Genomic DNA, 23692 nt, shown 5'->3' with positions numbered 1-23692 from the left:
TCTGTAGCCAGTGCATGAAATCATAGCAGATTTTGTGGGGAAAATCTGTCAGATGTGAGTGTTGAACATAAAATCTGTCACATCTCAGTGTGCAGACTCTTTTTAAATAATTAACCAAATATATAGGTTTATACTCCATATGGATTTATAAAAAAACACCAAGGCAGTTATTACCTGTGATTCCATGAAAATTTGTAGCAATTAAAGGCTTTGCTTCCTTTCTAAGTGGTGGATTCTGTAGCCAATGCATGAAATCATAGCAGATTTTGCGGGGAAAATCTGTCAGATGTGAGTGTTGAACATAAAATCTGTCACATCTCAGTGCAGACTCTTTTTAAAGCATTAACCAAATATATAGGTTCATATTCCATATAGATTTTTAAAAAAAACACCAAGGCAGCTATTACCTGTGATTCCATGAAAATTTGTAAGTGGTGGATTCTATAGCCAATGCATGAAATCATAGCAGATTTTTTGGGGAAAATCTGTCACATCTGAGTGCTGAACATAAAATCTGTCACATCTCAGTGTGCAGACTTTTTAAAGGTTCATATTCCATATAGATTTTTAAAAAAAACACCAAGGCAGTTATTACCTGTGATTCCATGAAAATTTGTAGCAATTAAAGGCTTTGCTTCCTTTCTAAGTGGTAAATTCTGTAGCCAATGCATGAAATCATAGCAGATTTTGTGGGTAAAATCTGTCAGATGTGAGTGTTGAACATAAAATCTGTCACATCTCAGTGTGCAGACTCTGTTTAAAGGTTCATATTCCATATAGATTTTTTAAAAAAACACCAATGCAGTTATTACCTGTGATTCCATGAAAATTTGTAAGTGGTGGATTCTGTAGCCAGTGCATGAAATCATAGCAGATTTTGTGGGGAAAATCTGTCAGATCTCAGTGTTGACTCTTTTTAAAGCATTAACCAAATATTTAAGTTCATATTTCAGATTGATTTATAAAAAAACACTAAGGCAGTTATTACCTGTGATTCCATGAAAATTTGTAAGTGGTGGATTCTATAGCCAATGCATGAAATCATAGCAGATTCTGTGGGTAAAATCTGTCTGAGTGTTGAATATAAAATCTGTCTCATCTCAGTGTGCAGACTCTTTTTAAAGGTTCATATTCCATATAGATTTTTTAAAAAAAACACCAAGGCAGTTATTACCTGTGATTCCATGAAAATTTGTAGCAATTAAAGGCTTTGCTTCCTTTCTAAGTGGTAAATTCTGTAGCCAATGCATGAAATCATAGCAGATTTTGTGGGGAAAATCTGAGTGTTGAACATAAAATCTGTCACATCTCAGTGTGCAGACTCTTTTTAAAGAATTAACCAAATATATAGGTTTATACTCCATATGGATTTATAAAAAAACATCAAGGCAGCTATTACCTGTGATTCCATGAAAATTTGTAAGTGGTGGATTTTATAGCCAGGGCATGAAATCATAGCAGATTTTGTGGGAAAGTCTGTCAGATCTGAGTGCTGAACATAAAATCTGTCACATCTCAGTGTGCAGACTCTTTTTAAAGGTTCATATTCCATATAGATTTTTTAAAAAAAACACCAAGGCAGTTATTACCTGTGATTCCATGAAAATTTGTAGCAATTAAAGGCCTTGCTTCCTTTCTAAGTGGTGGATTCTGTAGCCAGTGCATGAAATCATAGCAGATTTTGTGGGGAAAATCTATCAGATGTGAGTGTTGAACATAAAATCTGTCACATCTCAGTGTAGACTCTTTTTAAAGAATTAACCAAATATATAGGTTTATACTCCATATAGATTTTTAAAAAAAACACCAAGGCAGTTATTACCTGTGATTCCATGAAAATTTGTAGCAATTAAAGGCCTTGCTTCCTTTCTAAGTGGTGGATTCTGTAGCCAGTGCATGAAATCGTAGCAGATTTTGTGGGGAAAATCTGAATGTTGAACATAAAATCTGTCACATCTCAGTGTGCAGACTCTTTTTAAAATATTAGCCAAATATATAGGTTTATATTCCATATGGATTTATAAAAAAACACCAAGGCAGTTATTACCTGTGATTCCATGAAAATTTGTAAGTGGTGGATTTTATAGCCAGGGCATGAAATCATAGCAGATTCCGTGAGGAAAATCTGTCAGATCTGAGTGTTGAACATAAAATCTGTCACATCTCAGTGCGCAGACTCTTTTTAAAGGTTCATATTCCATATGGATTTATAAAAGAACACCAAGGCAGCTATTACCTGTGATTCCATGAAAAATTGCAAGTGGTGGATTTTGTAGCCAGTGCATGAAATCATAGCAGATTTTGTGGGGAAAATCTGAGTGTTGAACATAAAATCTGTCACATCTCAGTGCAGACTCTTTTTAAAGCATTAACCAAATATATAGGTTCATATTCCATATAGATTTTAAAAAAAACCACCAAGGCAGTTATTACCTGTGATTCCATGAAAATTTGTAAGTGGTGGATTTTATAGCCAGTGCGTGAAATCATAGCAGATTTTGTGGGGAAAATCTGAGTGTTGAACATAAAATCTGCCACATCTCAGTGCAGACTCTTTTTAAAGGTTCATATTCCATATAGATTTTTATAAAAAACACCAAGGCAGCTATTACCTGTGATTCCATGAAAATTTGTAAGTGGTGGATTCTGTAGCCAGTGCATGAAATCATAGCAGATTTTGTGGGGAAAATCTATCAGATGTGAGTGTTGAACATAAAATCTGTCACATCTCAGTGTGCGGACTCTTTTTAAAGAATTAACCAAATATTTAAGTCCATGTTCCATATGGATTTGTAAAAAACACCAAGGCAGCTATTACCTGTGATTCCATGAAAATTTGTAGCAATTAAAAGGCTTTGCTTCCTTTCTAACTGATGGATTCTGTAGCCAATGCATGAAATCATAGCAGATTTCATGGGTAAAATCTGTCAGATCTGAGTGGTGAACATAAAATCTGTCACATCTCAGTGTGCAGACTCTTTTTAAAGGTTCATATTCCATATAGATTAAAAAAAAAAATACCAAGGCAGTTATTACCTGTGATTCCATGAAAATTTGTAGCAGTTAAAGGCTTTGCTTCCTTTCTAACTGATAGATTCTATAGCCAATGCATGAAATCATAGCAGATTTTGTGGGGAAAATCTGTCAGATCTCAGTGTTGAATATAAAATCTGTCACATCTCAGTGTGCAGACTCTTTTTAAAGCATTAACCAAATATATAGGTTCATATTCCATATGGATTTATAAAAAACACCAAGGCAGTTATTACCTGTGATTCCATGAAAATTTGTAAGTGGTGGATTCTGTAGCCAATGCATGAAATCATAGCAGATTTTGTGGGGAAAATCTGAGTGTTGAACATAAAATCTGTCACATCTCAGTGTGCAGACTCTGTTTAAAGGTTCATATTCCATATAGATTTTTTAAAAAAACACCAAGGCAGTTATTACCTGTGATTCCATGAAAATTTGTAAGTGGTGGGTTCTATAGCCAATGCATGAAATCATAGCAGATTTTGTGGGGAAAATCTGTCAGATCTGAGTGCTGAACATAAAATCTGTCACATCTCAGTGCAGACTCTTTTTAAAGCATTAACCAAATATTTAAGTCCATGTTCCATATGGATTTCTAAAAAACCAGTCTCCAAAATACATAATTCAAACTGGGAGTTGTCAAGTCACTGAGGATTTTTAGGATGAAGGAAATTCTTTCACTTCCATCTTTTATCCTCAGTGTAATGAGTTACAGTAGCTGTATTCCTAAATAAAAACAGGCCATGTGAAATTTTTAAGAAACATTTTTTAATGTATTTTAAATGGCTGGAAAAGTCCATGGGTGAAGTTAGTGCTTAGGGCTTTCTTGAAAAAAAAATAAGATTATATTTTATAAAATATAATTTATATGTAACATATATTGTGTATTATATATTATATATATTATATATGTGTAATATATACTTAATATGTATATTTTATATATAATATATAGAAATATATAAAATATATATTAATATATAATTATTATATTATATATTATTATATATATGATTATATTATATAATTATAGAAATATATATTATATTATATTATATTATATTATATTATATTATATTATATTATATTATATTATATTATATTATATTATACGTATATTATATATTGAAATATATAATACTATATTATATAATATATAGAAATATATAATATATAAATTATATATTAATATATAATTATTATATTATGTATTATTATATATAATTATTATATTGTATATTGTTTTTATTTATATATATAAAATATATTAATATATAATTATTATATATTATAATTAATATATTAATAATTATAATTAATATATTAATATATAATATGCTGGGGTCAGAACAGCTGAAGAGGGGAAGGTTGGAAAATTGGAATTACAACCTTAGTAGTATAAAATACTGGATAAATTCCATGTAAAATGTGCAGCAGAAATGTTTTCAGAGTGCTTAAACCAACCTTTTTTAATTATTATTTTTGCTTTATTATTTTTGTTTTAATACAGGAAATGACAATGAGATACACAAGCAAGCTGAGCAAGTGTAAGCTGCCAATTTTTTTATATTATTCCCTAACTTTTCACTCTTTCCACCTCGTGGCAGTAGGTGAAAGCTGCTTTTAGTGGCTGTTGGCATTTGCAGGGACATTTTTATTCAGAATAATTTGCATGGCACCGGGTTGCAAAGGCAAAATCCCTGTGGGGAGTTTCAGTAGGTACATGGGGAGTTGTTAGGAAAGGAAATATTAATAAATTTTGCTCAAATTGTAGTAAAAAATTAATCTTGAATAATTTTTAAAGATACTTTATGTCAACCAAAGGGAGAAAGTCTCTCACACTGTAACATCTTGCACACATAGAAGAAAAAGTCAATTTTTTTACCAGTTTTCATTAACAATGGGGAAGATTTCTGATGCTCAGTGAAAATGCCAACAGAGAACACTCAAACCTGTGAAGAAATTCACTATGTTAAGGTCAAATCAAACGAAATTTTTCCTAAAATTTGGGAAGCTGCAAAGCTTTTGCACATTTTAATCATCTCAAAATCCCACTTTGTTTATCCATGTTATGTCCACCTCCTGTGCATGTTGTAGATCCCTGTCCAGCTTGGAGAACACAATAGAAAATCTGCTTTGGTCCTGCTCTCTCTCTTGATAAATCAGATTTTTCCTTCGAGATTTTTGTCCTCCTTTATTAATTGGGATCATTTTAGGAGCCTGTTTTTGCTTCTGCAAAGCTGCATGACCTGGTAGCAAGATACTAAAAATATTAAATATATATTTAATATATTTATTAATTATTATATATTTAATATATTATTATTATATTATATATTATTATTATTAAATTATTATATTATTATTAATATATTATTATATATTATAATATTTATTATTATATTATATTATATTATTATATATAATATATATTTATTAATTATTATATATTAATATATATTTAATGTGTCAGTACTGTCACACTAAATACTGTTGATTCTTGTTAATTGTGAGACATAAAAATGGAATTACTGCGCTGAGCAGCAGAATTTCCTTTTTTTAAGAGAAAACTCAACTCCAACAAGTGTTTTTCTTGCCTCTACATGCTGCTCTAACATTTTTTGTCCTCCTTCAAAAATCCCTTTTACTAAATACATTTTAATCAAGTTGAGTGGAGAAACTCTAAACAAAACAGGGGTTGATAAAGGCAGTAATTTAAAAATAATAATTTTTTTTCTTGGAAGCATCCCTGTATTGCTTCAAATAATCTATTTTCAACAACAGTAGTATAATTGACTTTTTTGGCAAACCTGAACTCATGATTTTCTGTTTAGTTTGGACTTGTCAATATTTTATAAAATAAAATAAAATGTATTTTATGAACACAATTTATTCCAAATTTGGCTGTACTGATTGCCTGGAGTGTATAAACCAACCCTGAAAATTGAATGATAAACTGGGATAAATTTTTTGGTTTTATTTTTATTTTAAGACAATGCTTCCAAAGCAACAAAAAAGAAATCTTGTGGTGATTTTTTGGTTTCTTTTTTCGCTGCTAACTTTAAAATGTTAAAATGGGAAGAAGAGTAAGACAAAGGACACCTCACTGAGGTGTTTTCTTGCAAATATATATGTGAATTTTAGGGAAAATAGGAATGGTTACAAAATCTGGAAAAATTACAATATAAAGGAATTACATTTGCTTTAATGCAGTGCAAACATGCTAAGTGCATATGAAAGCTCAGGAAATTACTATCCAGAAACATGAAAAAATAGTGAAAAAGCTGAATTTTCAAGTCCCTTGCTAATGTTGGGGACGATCCAAGACAAACTTTGGTGCATTTTGAGGTTCCTCCATGTTTGGGATCTTCAGATGCTTTTTTTTCCCATCCTTCAGGAATGCTTTGCATTTGGCTTCAATGCTGTATTCTCCTCTTTCCTCCCCCTCTTCCCTCCCTCAATATTGGCAGTGGAGAAAAATGAAAATTTAGGGAGTCATTTTATTGAGCTGCTCATTTTTTAATTGTAATTTAGCAGGAAACCAGAGGCTGATGTTCCTTGGTTGGGTTTTTGGTTCTGGAGCTGTAAATGTCTCAACAGCTCCTGAGTTTGGTTTATTTCTGTACCATTTTCTCAGTCCCCTTTGAAGAAAGGAATTGGACTAAGCTGGGATGGAGATTTCATGGAATTATGGAATGGTTTGGGTTGGAAAAGATCTTTAAAGAGCATCTCATTCCAATATATTCCAAATTCTGCCAGGAGAGGGAGGGACAGCAGGGACACCTTCCTCTATCCCAAGGGGCTCCAAGCCCTTGGACACTTCCAGGGGTGCAGGGACAGCCCCAACTTCTCTGGGAATTCCATCCCAGGGCTTCCAAACCCTCCCAGGGAACAATTCCCTCCCAGGGTCCATCCATCCCTCCCCTGTCCAGGTAAATCCAATCCCTCTGTCACTCCAGACCCTGCATTTAGGATCTGATTCTGAAACCCAACTGCAGCAAAAACGACAATAAATCAGATTTTTTATTCCTGACTAACAATTATATCACCAGACACATTTATATCAAGAGTTATTTCCCTAAAATATCCTGTAATTCGAGCAATTTCCTCGCTCTAATTTCATTTTCTTAAACAGAAAGCTTAACTATAAAACCACTTCACTTATTCCAACAAAGATCCCTTCTTTATTATTAAGGGATAATAATAAAGGGATAATAATAATAATAATAAACAGCTATTAAGGGAGTTGTGCAATGAGAGGAAAAAATGCTCCTTTAAAGAGAGGAGGAAGAAAACTCTGCCTGTCCAGTAAATGTTGTGTTTGTATTTCTCTTCAGTACGCTGTTGTCGCAAATATATTCTGCTGTTGTAGAGGCTGTGCTTGCTGGCATTGAGTGCTATGCTAAAACTTCCACTGAATCCAAGGTAAATCAAGTTGGTAAATGAAATTTAATTGTTCTCTCTCTGTAATTGTTGATTTGGATTGCTTGCAGTGTGAGATTGACGTGCAAACCAAAATGAGAACCAAAATAAATTCTGTGTTTCGCTCGATGGAATAACACAAGGTTCATACCCTGCCCTCCAAGCAGGCTCTGAATTCTGTTTTTTAAAAAAAAAAATAAAATAAAAGAGAGATTTCAGAGTGTGTCTAATTTTACCCATCTCCAGTTGGTTTTCCATCTTCTCATGAGTTTTCCCGACCTCATCGTAAGGAAAATGAGATCTGTGAAAAATCAGATTTTAGCCTGGTGCATCAGTGTGTTACTGTTCAGTGTCTCCTGGAGCTGCTGGGATCTGGAAGGGGATGGGAGAAGGAAATTTTAATTTTTATTTCCTTTTTTCAGGCGAAGGAGGTGGCAGAGCAGGTGCTGCTGTCTGTGTTGGACACCCTTGGCTTAGCACAGCTGAAATCTGCTTTACGGTGGGTATTTCCAGAGTTACTCATTGGGCTTCTTCGGGGAAAAATATTAATTATAAACTGGAAAATATTAATTATAAACTGAAAATTATTAATTATAAACTGAAAAATACAAATTATAAACTGAAAAATATTAATTATAAACTGAAAAATATTAATTATAAACGGAACTTGCCTGACTGCCAGATTTCAAGACTTCATAATGCATTCATCCTTTAAAAATCATTATAATTATCCCATTTTCCAGTTTTCTTAATCACTTTTGCTTTAAGTCTATTCCTGCTGATTTTTTTCCATTTAAAAATATAAACCACACATTTCACTTTTACAATTTTTTTGTTCTACAGCTCCAAAATTGCTTTTCAAATCCAGGCTGTGAACAACCATGGCAGGTTTGTATCACTATATTACAACTTCTTGTTATTAATTACAGTACTATGTAATTAATAACTATAACTATAATAATATAACAATTACATTATTATCTTGTTATTAATTACAGTGCTTTTCATACACTAACAAATAAATTTTTCTCCTCTTGGAGCTCCTGCAAAACCCCTTGTGTTTGATAATTTCACACAAGATGTGCTGAATGCTTTTGTGTATGAGGTAGTTCAGTGATTTCAAATCTGTAATTCTGTGGAATTTAAAAAAAAAAGCATTAAAAGGAATAAAAAGCAGTTGGGCAGACTGATTTTTATTAACTGTTAATGAGTAGAAGCAGCATGAGCTCATTAAGTTTCCTTTGAAAAGTGCTTTTAACTTGGTTAATGTCACAAACTTGCTCTTATTTAATCCCCACACTAATTGGCTGAAATGACCTGCACAAATAAGTGTTTATTTTAAAATAAAACAGATTTTTTTAGTTGCTGTGGAGTCACAGAAAGATGATCTAACTTTTAAATATTTAATTATCATTGTTGTTCTAGAATTACTCCATTAGATAATGAGGACAGCCTGAGTTTGATCAAAACGGTAAGAAATAATAATTTTTATTTATTTAATTAGAAAGTAGAGCTCAAATGTCTGTTTTTCTGGGGCATGCTGAGATTTTTATGTGAATACAAATGTAAGAGGAGACATGAGTGACATTTCAGATGCTGCACCAGATTTCACAAGAAATCAGAATTCAGAATAAAAACATTTAACACAGATTGATCATCTCAGGCTTTAACCACAATACAGAAATACTGCTTTAGGATGTTTGAAAAATACAAATTTTGTTTTTTTCAATTGAAATATTCCAAGTTCTTCTTTCTCTTCCCTCCAACTGCTGGATGGCTGCAGGCATCCATGATGGTGTTTGACATTCCAGACCTGCTGACAGGAAGGGGCTGCTTGGGATCTGTTGTGTTTTCAGAGTCCTTCCTGACATCACAAATACAGGTCAAAGAAAAAGGTGAGTGGTTTAAATCCTAAAATTCAGCTCCACTCTTGTCCTTCTGGGATGGGAAATCCAAAGAAATTCCAATGGGTGTTTTTGCTGTTACCCCAATGGGTTTGGAACACTGAGAGCAAAGGAAGAAGCTGTGGAAAGATCAGAATAAATCAGGATTTCTTTGGAACTCTGGAGCAGCCATGGAAGGATCAGAATAAATCAGGATTTCTTTGGAACTCTGGAGCAGCCATGGAAAGATCAGAATAAATCAGGATTTCTTTGGAACTCTGGAGCAGCCATGGAAAGATCAGAATAAATCAGGATTTCCTTGGAACTCTGGGGCAGCCATAGAAATATCAGAATAAATCAGGATTTCTTTGGAGCTTTGTGTATATCAGAGCACAAGAGCACTGGGAGTTACTGTTCTGTGAAAACTTCATTTAAACACTCAGAAATCCTTAAAATAATAAGATTTTCATATTTACTAAAGAATTTTCAGTCTTAACAGTAACATAACTGGGCATTCTGATTTTCATATTTACTAAAGAAATTTCAAGTCTTAACAGTAACATACATTATAATCTGAAGCATGTGGGTGGTATAAATTTAATGGCCATGGTGATATTAGGTCAGAGGTTGAAAATTCTAAAATTCAACACCACTCTTGTCCTTCTGTTGGCTTTGCTGTGTTGGGAAATCCAAATAAATTCCAATGGGTGTTTTTGCTGTTACCCCAATGGGTTTGGAACACTGAGAGCAAAGGAAGAACCAAGGAAAGATCAGAATAAATCAGGATTTCCTTGGAACTCTGGAGCAGCCATGGAAAGATCAGAATAAATCAGGATTTCCTTGGAACTCTGGAGCAGCCATGGAAAGATCAGAATAAATCAGGATTTCTTTGGAACTCTGGAGCAGCCATAGAAATATCAGAATAAATCAGGATTTCCTTGGAACTCTGGAGCAGCCATGGAAAGATCAGAATAAATCAGGATTTCTTTGGAGCTTTGTGTATATCAGAGCACAAGAGCACTGGGAGTTACTCTGCTGTGAAAGCTTCATTTAAACACTCAGAAATCCTTAAAATTATAAGATTTTCATATTTACTAAAGAAATTTCAAGTCTTAACAGTAACATAACTGGGCATTCTGAAGTGTGGGAGTGGTATTTAGTGGCCATGGTGATATTAGGTCAGAGGTTGAAAATTCTAAAATTCAACACCACTCTTGTCCTTCTGTTGGCTTTGCTGTGTTGGGAAATCCAAATAAATTCCAGTGGGTGTTTTTGCTGTTACCCTGCTGGGTTTGGAACACTGAGAGCAAAGGAAGAACCAAGGAAAGATCAGAATAAATCAGGATTTCATTGGATCCCTGAAGCAGCCATGGAAGGATCAGAATAAATCAGGATTTCTTTGGAACTCTGGAGCAGCCATGGAAAGATCAGAATAAATCAGGATTTCTTTGGAGCTTTGTGTATATCAGAGCACAAGAGCACTGGGAGTTACTGTTCTGTGAAAACTTCATTTAAACACTCAGAAATCCTTAAAATTATAAGATTTTCATATTTACTAAAGAATTTTCCAGTCCTAACAGGAACATACTGGGCATTCTGAAGTGTGGGAGTGGTATTTAGTGGCCATGGTGATATTAGGTCAGAGGTTGAAAATTCTAAAATTCAACACCACTCTTGTCCTTCTGTGATGGGAAATCCAAATAAATTCCAATGGGTGTTTTTGCTGTTACCCTGATTGGTTTGGAACACTGAGAGCAAAGGAAGAAGCTGTGGAAAGATCAGAATAAATCAGGATTTCCTTGGAACTCTGGAGCAGCCATGGAAGAATCAGAATAAATCAGGATTTCTTTGGAACTCTGGAGCAGCCATGGAAGGATCAGAATAAATCAGGATTTCCTTGGAACTCTGGAGCAGCCATGGAAATATCAGAATAAATCAGGATTTCTTTGGAACTCTGGAGCAGCCATGGAAGGATCAGAATAAATCAGGATTTCTTTGGAGCTTTGTGTATATCAGAGCACAAGAGCACTGGGAGTTACTGTTCTGTGAAAACTTCATTTAAACACTCAGAAATCCTTAAAATAATAAGATTTTCATATTTACTAAAGAAATTTCCAGTCTTAACAGTAACATAACTGGGCATTCTGATTTTCATATTTACTAAAGAATTTTCAAGTCTTAACAGTAACATACATTATAATCTGAAGCATGTGGGTGGTATAAATTTAATGGCCATGGTGATATTAGGTCAGAGGTGGAAAATTCTAAAATTCAACACCACTCTTGTCCTGTTGGCTTTGCTGTGATGGGAAATCCAAATAAATTCCAATGGGTGTTTTTGCTGTTACCCTGATTGTTTGAAACACTGAGAGCAAAGGAAGAACCAAGGAAAGATCAGAATAAATCAGGAATTCTTTGGATCCCTGGAGCAGCATGGAAGGATCAGAATAAATCAGGAATTCTTTGGAACTCTGGAGCAGCCATGGAAAGATCAGAATAATCAGGATTTCATTGGAACTTGGAGCAGCCATACAAATATCAGAATAAATCAGGATTTCTTTGAGCTTTGTGTATATCAAGCACAAGAGCACTGGGAGTTACTGTTCTGTGAAAACTTCATTTAAACACTCAGAAATCCTTAAAATAATGAGATTTTCATATTTAATAAAGAAATTTCAAGTCTTAACAGTAACATACATTATAATCTGAAGCATGTGGGTGGTATAAATTTAATGGCCATGGTGATATTAGGTCAGAGGTTAATTTTGGTGATTTTGGAGGTGTTTTCCAACCTAAATAATTCCCTGATTTCACTGCTTTGTTTCCCCATGACTTCCCTGCAGATGGCAGCATCCATCCAGACTCCAGGCACGTTATCCTGACTGCAGCTATCCCAAGATTTGCTTCTTGGCTGGTGAGTGAGAGCTCAGAGCCTCAGCTCAGCTCATCCCAAGGGCAAAACTCGCTCTGGGACTGGGCTTGGCTGAGGGAAAATCTGGAACCTGAGCCTTGAAACACAATGTTGTAATATTAACATGCCCTGGTTTTTTAGATTTGGATGCTAAGTGAAAAATGAAGCTGGTGGTTCCATGCATAGCAGGAGTTTTAAACTATTATTATTAAAATTATTAAATTATTAGATTATTATTATTATTATTATTATTATTATTATTATTATTATTATTATTATGTTATTAATTATTATCATCATTATCATTATCATTATTATTATTATTAATTATTAGATGATGATGATATTATTATTATTATTATTATGTTATTATCATTATTATTTGCTATACTATTATTTACTATTTTACATATTGTATTACATATATTATTTATTATGAACTCATTATAATACTGAATTTTATATATTTCATCATCATTAATTTCATTTTCACCTCGTCAGGTTTTTATCTTTCGAAAGGTCTGGTTGTTTTTTGAAGTGCACAGTGGGACTTTTGAAAATTCTGTTGATTGTGGGGCATTTTAGATCAGCCCAAAAGAAAGCAAAGTTTGATTCAAGACCTCTGATGCCCTACACTGTGGGAGAGATAAAATTCCAAAGAATATGACAAAACTGGGCATTGCCCTTGGCAATGCAAGCTTGAACAGTAATAAAATATAAACTGCATGCTTTTTATCTATATAATATTTAGTCTGTAAAGCAATTTAATGGGAAGAGTGTAGTGTGAGAAATTATTTTGGTCCCATGGTAACACAGTATTAAGAGCACAGAATTGTTTTTAAAGCACTCTGGGCCCAGGGCTGCTTCTGTCTGTGGTACCTGAGGTTCCTGTTGGCCTCAAAACTTCTTTAATGCTTTTTATTTAATGTTAGATTGCTTTATTTATAGAAATCACAATTCAAATGGAAGCTCTTTCTGGCTGCAGGTTGAAGACAGTGATGTGAAGCTGTCTGAAAAGGCACAGCAAGTATTAAAGGTAAAATTAAATATTTTTTGTTAAACTAAAGAAGTTACACTTTGATGAACCAGGATTTGAAAAACTTGAGCTACTACCAAACTCTCTTTTTATTCTGTGTGTTACTTCTCTTCTACAAGAGTTGCTTGTTCTGCCTTGTCTTTTTCAAAATTGCACATACAAAATAATATATTGTGTGTAAAAGTTGGAGGCTTTCTTTATTTCAAAGGATCATAAAAGCCAAGAGCAAAAAGAGTCCTAATAAAACTATGATTTCATGGAAGTCTCACTGAACATTACTCATGGAGCTCATGTGTCTCCAAAAGCCCCTAAAACTTGATGCAACTTTCTTTTAACTTAATTAGCATGCTAATGTCTAAAGGAAAACACTCTAAGCACTAGGAAAAAAAAAAAAAAAAAGTGTTTGGGATCTGGAAACATCTTAAATCACATGAGTTTCACATTTGTGGTGCAATTTGTGGCTCCCAGGAATGTTCATTATAAGTAGATTTATTTTCATGTAATATACTTTTAGCTCAGTAGATGGACAAAGTAAAAAACAAAAAGCTCGGCCTTGTGGTTGTGACAATAACTTGTAACTTCATTGCTGCTGGCAAAACCAAAATATGGGGAAGGCTTTTAAAAATTACCCTCTTGCCTTGCTCTCTTTCCTTGGTCCATGCAGGATAAAAATCTTGAAAAGTTCTTGACTGATGCTGTTTGAAAATCAAATATTTTCTCTTGGAGCAAAAGCAGGAGAAAATATTCCTGCTTGGATCGGTCCTGGATCCAGTCTGTGATGTTGCTGTTTGGTTTTTTCCTGTTTAGGAGGACAAATCTTTCCTGGGCACTTTACTCACTGGGGGTGATGGAGTTTATGTCTGTTCCAGCAATCCACAGGCCATGCCTGCAGAAGGTGAGGTGAAATTTGTTTTATTTATCTTTTTTTTTTTGCTTGTTTTGGTGGGTTTTTAAACAGGAGAGAGGTTGTGGGTGAGCCAAACTGTGCCATCATCTTCAACTTCCAATTTGCCTTTCCATGTCTCTTGGTTTTAATTCCATTTTTTTGTTCCCAACCTTTGCCTGGAAGTCCTGGAAGGAGAATTCCTGCAGAGCTTTGGTGGGAGGAGGCTTTTCCTCACAGCTCACCTTCAAAAATGCCCAAACTGGCTGCTCCTGTCCTTTCCAGATGTGCTGCCAGATGTTTTCTGCCTTTTCTGTCTCTTTAAACATGAGGTTGGAAGGATTGGCCATTGCAGAAGGGCTTTGGGTTCCCAGCTCAGGAGAAGGCAAATCTTCCTCCCAAAGCCTCCTCCTGGAGCTGACGTGTTCCAGGTTTCTGCCACTGCCATTTTCTCTCAGAAATTCAGAATTTGTCAGCTCTGGTGCTCACTATGGCCCAGAAAAATGCCTGAATTTGGTCCTTCAGATCCAATCCAGTTACAGCTTTTTGACACAACATCCCTGACAGCAACCTTGGATTATTCCTCTTTTTTTTGGTGTCTTTTCTTTCAAGAACATGAACATCCCAGGAATAAGACTGAAAACAATTTGATAGGACTGTTAAATTTCCCTCCCTCCTTGTGCCTTGAATTAATATATTCTTTTTAAAGCACAATACTTTAATTTTCTCTATATTCTATAGTATATAATTCTATTCTAGGATATATTTCTCTATATTTTCTCTATATATTTTTTAGAGAGGAGGTGCTGCTGTCACAGTGCTGATGTGCAGCAGGAGGGGCTGAATATCTGACATTAAGTGCTTGCTGCTGACAGCATTTAGAGGAGAACCTTCAGCTTTATTGTCTTTGCCCTGGAGTGTGGAGGATAAATAATGATGTGCCAGGCAATTAAACAGCAACCCTCACATAAGGGCAGCTGCTTTGGCTCCAATTAATCAGATTTCAAAGGGAAGAGGTTAATGCAGAGTGTGATGTTCTGCTGTTTTGCAATGCAGTGCTGTGGGCACTTGTTCACTCAGTAAATAACTGGAGAACTCTGGATTTTATTTTATTTTTTTCTTTGTTAAAACTGGCTCTGTGTGCCTCCAAAGGAGCAATTTTTTTCCTTTTTAAAATTTTTATTTTTAAGGGGTTTTTTTTGAGATTTCTGAAGTTCAGTGTTTTACCAACTCTTGAGCTGCAGAGTTACAAATAGATGCTCTAAAGAGCAATTGGAAACACTGCAAGGAACATGAAATTTTTTTGGGTTTCATATGACAGTGAAGCTGATTTTGTTCCCCAATTTGTTGTGCTCAAATTTGGGCTCTGCTGAGTTGCAGCCCTGTAGTCTGGCAATGTGAGGTGCAAAAAGTGCATAAAATTAATGGAATAGTTTAGGTTGGAACATTTAGATCCAACCCCTTGCCATGGGCAGGGACACCTCCTACCAACCCAGTTTGCGCCAAAAAAGTTAATTATTAAGTAAATTTTAATTTAAAAGGCTAATTTTAAATTATTTCTTTTAAGTTGAAATTAAACTTAATGTTAAATATTCCATTTAAACATTTTTACACTTCAGTTTGTTACATTATTTAAATTTTCAATTGTTTTGGATGTAATCTTTACTTGAGTTCTTGTATTGTCAATTTTGTAGTTCTGGAAGTTTGAAATTTGGCAGGATGGAATTTTTTTGCTTTTAATTTAAAAAAAATGCCTCAGAACATTTATGATAAGTGGTGTCAGATGAACTCAGATACAGTTGTAGTCATGATTCCTGTTCTTGTTAATGAGATCCAGTAAAGACTGAATGGTTGTAAATATTATCCCAAATAAAAGAAATATGTTTATTTAATAAAAATAAAATAAATATCAGTAAATATTACCCCAAATCAAATTTGCTGCTTGTTAAATACAACAAAATCCTGCAGGAACATAGATTTCTTCCTCAGGAAGCCGAGACATTCATCATGAAGAAGCTGAAAAGTTGATTTATACCTCATACAATTATTTTTCCTTCAAATTCTAGGCAAAGTGTATTTCTTTTCTGATGGAATTCTGTTCTGTGATCCCCACCATGGCAGCATTTCCATTCCCAAGAGCCACATGAGTTCCATTTCTCTCTATGATGGGGTGAGTATTTTGTCTCTTTTTTTTCTGTCATAAAATTTCCATCAATTTTTAACAAAAATTGAGTCCTGGTACAAAGTTTAGATTGAAGTTTTAAGTATCTGTACAACTGTAATAACTGATGCAAATCACTGCAGTTTTGGTGCTGATTAAGTGAAATTAGTGAATAAGGAGGAGAGAATTTTATATTGGAGTTAGCAATGTGCTGTTAACAGTGTGAAAACTGCTTTTTGTTAAAAGAAAATGACACAACATGACATCCATCAAACATCTCCCAGGGGGAAGGGATGGATAGAGAAGAGCTCAAGGTGTGGTGAGTCATGGAGGGTGAAATTCTGTCTTTTATTAAAAATATATCTGAATCTGTCCCTTGGCCACCAGAGCAGTGCTCAGTGGGAATTGAGGGGTTAATGATGGCAACTCAGCTCTGTCCACCTCGAGGCAGCAACACTGTGTTAACCATCACTTCTTTGTCCGGTTTTCGGCTGTCTGGATGGCCTGGAAAGGCCCGGGGTGGCCTTGGGGCAGCCCGCGTATCAAAGGACCAGAAGAGGCTTCAGTTCTTTTCTCGGTCTCGGTGTTTATTAATTGTTTATCTAAAAGATTTTCTCTTGGCCCGACAGAGCTCTGCTCAGCAGCCAGCCATGAGCACACTCCCTCCCTCCGGGCGGTCACCTATCTTTATACCCAAAGTTACGTGTACAATATTTATCATTTTTCCCCAATACCTTTCACCCTTATTGCCCGGTGCACTTTTAGTAACGACCAATCCCAAAGTGCCACCATCACCACAGAAGATGGAGGAGAAGAAGAAGAAGGACAGGACACACCCCAATTCCTCCATCTTACTTCTCTAAACCCCCCTGAACAGAAATCCTAAACCCTGTGTCTCACTCTCTAACTAACTAATCCCTTCACCATTCACCCCGGTGAAACCCTCCTATCCTCATACAGGTGTCGTCTCCCGTGTAGGATCAAAGTCCAGCCACCAGACACTTCTGGCAACATTCCAGGACTCCCGAGCCCCCCAAGGGTGGTCTCGGTGACTCGGCACCTCAGTCCTGAGGTGCTGAGATCCCACACTTCTTCAGGGTGGAAAAGAGATTATTTGTGTTGGTTACTGTTTCCTAATCACTGGGGGAAAAAAAAAAAAATCAAGTTTCCTTCAGTTTCCCTTTTGTTCAGGTACAGTATTCCCCATTTATTCAGCGACCTCCCTCAGCATTGTGCTGGGTGATTTCATCCCACAACACAGGAAACCAGTAAAATACAATCAAAATGGGATTCAATTGAGATGAAAACACAGCAGCTCAGAGAGTCTTACCTTAGCTGCCTTTTCTTGGCCATCAGATTGATTGCCCCTCGTTTCAGAAGCTATTTTAACACTGACCTTCCTGGGATTGTTTGACTCAAGACACTCACTTTCATAAAAGTTGCTATTTCTGGGACCTGGCCATCATTCTTGAAATGATGCCAGATTTTTGTGTGAAGCTAAGCCTTGACAGGGAGTGTATTATTGTTCTACTGACTTGGCAGAATGTGAGGGTGGAGGGTTTGGAAACTGTTAAGAAGTGACAGGAGAAGCAGGGGAATCATTGGTTGCTCTTTCCAAAAGTTCCTGCAGCAATATGGATAGAAAAGAAAAAGGAGAATTTAATGTTCTGATGAAAATAAAAGATAACAAACTTTGAAGTGATGCAAAATTCAGATTTTTTAGCAGCTTTAGCATGATGCCTGTGAGATATTCTTCTTTTTAACTTGAAAATATCTGGAATTGTGCTCCTGTGCTCTGAGGAACTGGGCACTGAGCTGCCCCTGAGCTCCTGAAATCCCTGGCACTCATTCAGGGCAGGGGAGATTCTGGCCATTCATCAAGGGAACAAATATTACCAAGCAATATTTAGATTTCACAATGACATGAACATCTTGTAAAACTTGGAGCTGGCTCCTTTCAACCTCGTGTCTGTGGGGATTATTGCTGCTGCTGCTGCTGCTGCTGCTGCTTTTCAGCTTTTTTCAATTTGTGGAGCCCAAAATGTTTTCCAGGAGCTGATTTTGTTGGACACTTCTGGTGCTGACAGCAGCGTGGATGAGCTGGCCTTGAAGTCACTTCTCAGGAAATCTCTAAACCATCCTGAAGAATCCAGGATCTGTGGATTCTGTTCCAAAAGCCATTTTCTCTTAAAAGAAATTGTTCTCTTTGAGGAGAATATTTTTGTATGTTCTTCAGTGACCTCAGTGACTTTGAGAGGATTATTTTTATGATTAATCCCTCAGTCAGCAAAGCAGAGAGATTCTGTTTGCAAATGTCTCTGAGTTGATACCAATTCTTATGTAACAGCTCCCCAACTTGAGCTTTTTCTTCTCAACAATGAGTACAGTGAGTTCTTTGCCCATTTCTATTGAAAGTGAAGGGGATGCCACTAAAATTCTGATTTGAACCCTGTTATAATTGAATTCCCATTTCCCAGAAATGCTTCGTGCTTCTAAATTGTTCTGATTTTCTAAAACTTTGGTGTGAAAAGGGCTTGAATATAAAACACTTCAGCATCCTGCAGATTTGTGTATAAAATCCTGTCCTGGATTCCACAGTCATGGAATGATTTGGGTTGGAAGGGACCTTAAAAACCATCTTGTTCCACCCCCTGCTTGGAGCTCCTTCCACTTTTCCAGGTTGCTCCAAGCCCCATCCAGCCTGGCCTTGAGCACTCCCACCACTCTGGGGAAAAAAATCCCAAAACAAACTAAAAAATAACCCAAAAAAAGTCAGTATTTCCTCAGAAAAAAATTGAACCTGAGTTCAGTTCTTCTGAGGGAAACACAACCTGAGGGCTTCAGCCTCCCTTGTCACCTTTTTAGGTGGCATTTAATTCAGTTTTCATCTGCTATCTGTGTTGGAGATGTGAGTTTAGACAAAGAGGTGTTGTTTGAAGCAGTAGCAGAGGAAGGGTGTAGATTTTGGTGTGGACAAGAGGAGATACTAAAATTTAATCTTTGTTTTCAGGACAAAATTTAGTGCTTTACTCAAACTCAGATCCTTTGTTTTGAGCTTGTGGTATCTCCAGTACCTGCAGATATTTGTGTTCCACCCCTCCTGCTCCATCTCTGTGCCATGCAAAGTAGAAAATATTCATTTTAATTTGTCATGTTTCTTTCTTTTCCAGGATTCCAACAGCGTTGTTGCTGCTCTCTTTATAGACTTCAAAAGTTCCCTGCTTCCTCATCTCCCCATTGAATTCCACACCCAGAACAACTTTCTGGTGATTGCACTTTTCCCCAAAAGAAAGATTTATAAAGCTTTTTATTCCCAGGTAAAGGGAAAAAAAAATTTGTTGGGGTGGGGGAGAAACCACATAATTGCTCTGTGTGTGTTGAAGATGTGTGAGAAAAACTCAAATTTCTGTAAGAATTTCCAGTGCTGGTGCTGCTTGTTGTGTTTAATGCTCCCATGTGCTTTCACTTTGCCTTCTGGAGGCAGCCAGGGCTCTAAAATCTCCTTTTCTGAGCTGCATTTCTGGTGTCTAATTTGCTGCAGGGATTGTATGGAGTGGCAGAGGTTCCATTGTGTGTTTTTGTGGTCAGACACATTTGGATCTTGATCCTTGGGGAAGTGGAGTTAAAGTTTTTCAGTCTCCCATATGGCATTGTGTTATTCCCTGAGTCGATTGGCTTCTTGCATTGTGCTGCAGAGGCTTTTAATAAACCCAACTTTATAACAATAGTGCTTTTGAGGAAATGAGCCTGGAGATTTTAGGGCTTCACAAGGGTTTTTAGGATGTGCTCATCACACTGGCTTGGAAAAGACCACCTAGCTCAGTGAGCAGTCCCCACTGGTCATATTAATGGTCCCATAAAATGTCTCTTCCTTTTATCTGAAGTGTTTAAATTCCTCCCACTGTTCCACTCTGAATGGTTGGCAATCTGTTGTTTGTTTGTATTTGAATTTTCAGCCTATTTTATTAATTCTACTTCTATATCTGTTTTATTTTTCTTTTCTCTACACCAGAACACATCCTCGAGATGCTCACAAATCTCAGACCTATTCTTTCTGCTTTATTTGGCCTAATAAAACAAAACCAGATTCTTTTCAATCTATGCCTATAAAATGTTCTTTTTTCTTCTGATAGTTGTAATGCTTTTCTTTTGATCTGCTTTTTGGCTGTAGATATCCAAACTGTTTGTAGTATCTGAGATGAGGGTGTTTGTTTCCTCTGTTGCTTTTTCTCAGGGCTATTTATTCCTGTCCTCCTTTGAGTTAATTTTTTTTGGTGAGCAGTTCCACACTGAGGTTCAGTTTGGGCAGTTTAAGTTTTTCATTTGGCACCACACCAGTTGCTTTGCTCAAGCGGATAAAACAAATCTTTTGTCTTCAGGGTATTCTCTCATGAACAAAACTCTTCATCAAATTAACTCTACCTGATTGTGTAAACCATGGAAATATATTAAAGTATTTTGTCAGTATTTACCTTCAGGTGTTTATTGATTTCCTTCAAAATTCCTTCTGAAAGTCTCTGTGCCTCACAAGTTACAAAGATTCACTAAAATTTAGATGCTGCTTCTACTCTTCTCAATTATTTGGCTTGATATCTCACTCACTGGAGCTGTCCTTGGATTATTCCAAACCTCCTGGAATTAGGGAATTGCAACTGCCCTGTTACCCAAATCTGGGTTTGTTAAAGACTGAGATGAAATCTGAGGTGATGCCTTTGCTATCCTCACTCTAAAGGGAGCAGGAGGAAAATTTGTTTAGACTTTGGGATGTGTTGATTTCTCTCATTTTTTTCTTTGATGCCAAAGCTCTTTTTTAAACTTTCTTTAAGTTATACAAGAGGGTCTGATATATTTCTTCTGGGCCTGATATATTTCTATATTTCTAACACTTGCTAGCCTGACCTGTGTTTTCACTTTATCCCCAACCCTTTGACTCTTACAGAACACAAATTTCCCTTGACCATTCCTTTTTTCCATCTCTCCCAGGCATTTCTTTCAGTCCCTTCTGTGTGTTTTGAAGTGGTTGTTGTGGATCCTTTTGCATGAGCAAGATTGCCTTTGTTAATATCAAAAGTATATTTTTATTTTGATGGTTTTTATCTCCTACCCTTGTGTTTGGGATGCTGAGTTTTTAATGGGAAGCAGTCGTGTCCCCCCCAGTTGTTTTGTCTTGCAGACAGTTATTGTGAAAAATGACAATGGCTGTTGCCTTTACTTATGAAAAGAAGGGAAATTCCAAACACTGACAGGACTTTGTGATTCATCTGAATCTGATTTTTAGGTTCCCAGTGCCATTCAGATTAATGTGTCTTGGCTGGAGCAATTGGATGGGAGCCAGAACATTCCCTGGAGAAACGAAGGGTTTCCTTTTCTTTTGGGAGGGAATAGAGTTTTTCTTCAATTTTGAGTAATGATTGCTGCAATCTCACCTCATGAAAATTACAGCAGTGCTTCAAAGAGACTTGAATTAATTCAGTTCCTTCTGTAGAGCACTTGGGCCATAAACATCTACATTTCTATCAGGGAAAACCAGGCCATATCAGTAAATTCCTAAAGCTCTTCCAGTTTAGCCAAAGAAAAGATTGCAAAATTTTATCAGTGGATTTGAATTTTAAAATTGGAAGGGACCTCAAGACACATTTCATTCCATTCTCCCAGGTTTCTCCAAGCCCCATCCAACACTTGGACACTTGCAGGGATGTGTCCACAGCTTCTCTTGCAGCAAAACTTTTATTGTGCAATATTTAATGGCTTGTGAAAATGTGTCTGTATTTTTAGGTGAGCAAAACCAATTCCTAAACAAATTCACAGCGAGTTTGGGAAAATAATGACACTCATGCATAAATCTGCTTTATTCCAGGTTTTCTCTTCATGGCATAACCAGACAAACTCAGGATTATCTTTAAGGGTTGTCCCAGAAGAATTCCTGTCTGAGGAACAAAAGAGGCTGTAAGTTCCTCCTAGTGCAGTTACACAGAAGCTGCAATCAGAAAAATGCTGTTATTTATTGGTTTTGATAATAATAATTAAATTCTGATAATTATTTAAAAAATGGTGCATTCTTAGTGCAACACTCAAATTTTTTTGGTACCATTTAATATGTACCCATGTGATTTAAAGAAGAGAAATTTTTAGGTTTCTCCTTTAACTAATTAATTAATTTCCTTCTTTTAGGCATTCCAGTGTTCAGAAGCTCTTCAATGCCTCTTTTGCTTCAGGGGAAAGATGCAGGGAGCTGAAACTGTCTGCTGCCATTCCAGGATTGGAGAGGTGAGAAATTACTTTGGTGTCCAAGGGATTCATTCTGTCAGAAATGAGACAAAACTGTTTTGGTAGATGTGATAGCCATCTAAAAATATTTCTTAAATAATTCTCTCTTTACATTAGGATGTTTTTATTCTGAGATAAATTATTTCCTCTCTAGCTTGACCTTTTCATGCTCTTGTTTTAGTAATTTCCCAGCTATTTATGTGGATGAAATCTTTTTTTAGTAATTTCCCAGCTATTTAGATGGATGAAATCTTTTGCTGTCAATTGTAAAGAAATAAACCTTTTATTTTTGGAAGGTTTGTGCAGCACTTCACAGTCAGCAGTGTCAGCACCAAGGCAGTGATGAGGGCACATCTTCCTGTCCTCCTCCAAGAGTCAGAAACCATTTCTGACAGCAAAGCAGAAGGTGATAAGGTAAGGAAACAACTCCACAATAATTCCTTCCCCTCACATAGAATATTTGGAATATTCTGTCAGTAGTTCTGTTGTAGTGTGATAAAACACTAATCCTGTTCAGCCATGCTCTGCCTCCTCCTCCACTACCAGCAGTTTTTTGTCCTTTTTTTCCCCAGGTTATATACTTAATTCTTTTCCATTTAAACAATCTTTTGGAAGTGCAAATGGCCTTTCAACCACATGAAAGAGAGGCAGAAAATGAGGTGTAGATCTTTAAGTGAAGTGTTTTCTCTAATGTCCAGAGAGACTTTGCCCTAAAGCAGCAGCTTGTTTTTATGAATTACTGAATAATTTAACTGAATTGTTCTCTGGAACATAAAAGTCCTTTAAATAGCATAGAGGTAGCACATGATATTTAACATTTGCTGATATTATCTGTATCACAGTCCTTTCTCTATAGGGGCAATAACAATTGTCCAGTTTAAGGTGGGCTTTAAATAGCATTTTCAGAGAAAATATTTCCTGGGAGCTTCCCAGCTTTTGAAATCTGCTGAAAACAAAACCAAACCAGCAGAAATATAATCTTTCCTTGCAATATTGCTGGGGTCTGGTTCAGAGACCATTCTGACAATTAATAAACCCTTAGGAATGTTTAAAATCTGATTTTAAGGTGGGTTAACTGTGGATTTTTTTTAAAAAA

At 35.8% G+C, this 23692-nt stretch overlaps 1 protein-coding gene across 1 annotated transcript in view; it reads left to right on the top strand.

Annotated features, from left to right (window-relative positions):
• DNAAF9 (dynein axonemal assembly factor 9) overlaps nucleotides 1–23692 on the top strand; it is a 91251-nt gene that overhangs the window by 42646 nt on the left and 24913 nt on the right. The window contains exons 12-25 of the mRNA XM_064712040.1: nucleotides 4544–4580; nucleotides 7371–7458; nucleotides 7878–7954; nucleotides 8299–8343; nucleotides 8881–8926; nucleotides 9239–9350; nucleotides 12182–12252; nucleotides 13235–13285; nucleotides 14093–14180; nucleotides 16235–16338; nucleotides 19500–19646; nucleotides 22187–22275; nucleotides 22501–22596; nucleotides 22893–23010. Coding sequence (XP_064568110.1) covers nucleotides 4544–4580; nucleotides 7371–7458; nucleotides 7878–7954; nucleotides 8299–8343; nucleotides 8881–8926; nucleotides 9239–9350; nucleotides 12182–12252; nucleotides 13235–13285; nucleotides 14093–14180; nucleotides 16235–16338; nucleotides 19500–19646; nucleotides 22187–22275; nucleotides 22501–22596; nucleotides 22893–23010 — 1169 coding nt within the window. The remainder of the gene's footprint in view (nucleotides 1–4543; nucleotides 4581–7370; nucleotides 7459–7877; nucleotides 7955–8298; nucleotides 8344–8880; nucleotides 8927–9238; nucleotides 9351–12181; nucleotides 12253–13234; nucleotides 13286–14092; nucleotides 14181–16234; nucleotides 16339–19499; nucleotides 19647–22186; nucleotides 22276–22500; nucleotides 22597–22892; nucleotides 23011–23692) is intronic.

Source organism: Zonotrichia leucophrys, chromosome 4 (genome assembly GCF_028769735.1).
Source record: "Zonotrichia leucophrys gambelii isolate GWCS_2022_RI chromosome 4, RI_Zleu_2.0, whole genome shotgun sequence".
Taxonomy (NCBI): Eukaryota; Metazoa; Chordata; class Aves; order Passeriformes; family Passerellidae; genus Zonotrichia; species Zonotrichia leucophrys.
Note: the sequence above shows the minus strand (reverse complement) of the source record. Positions and strands in the feature narration are given on the sequence as shown.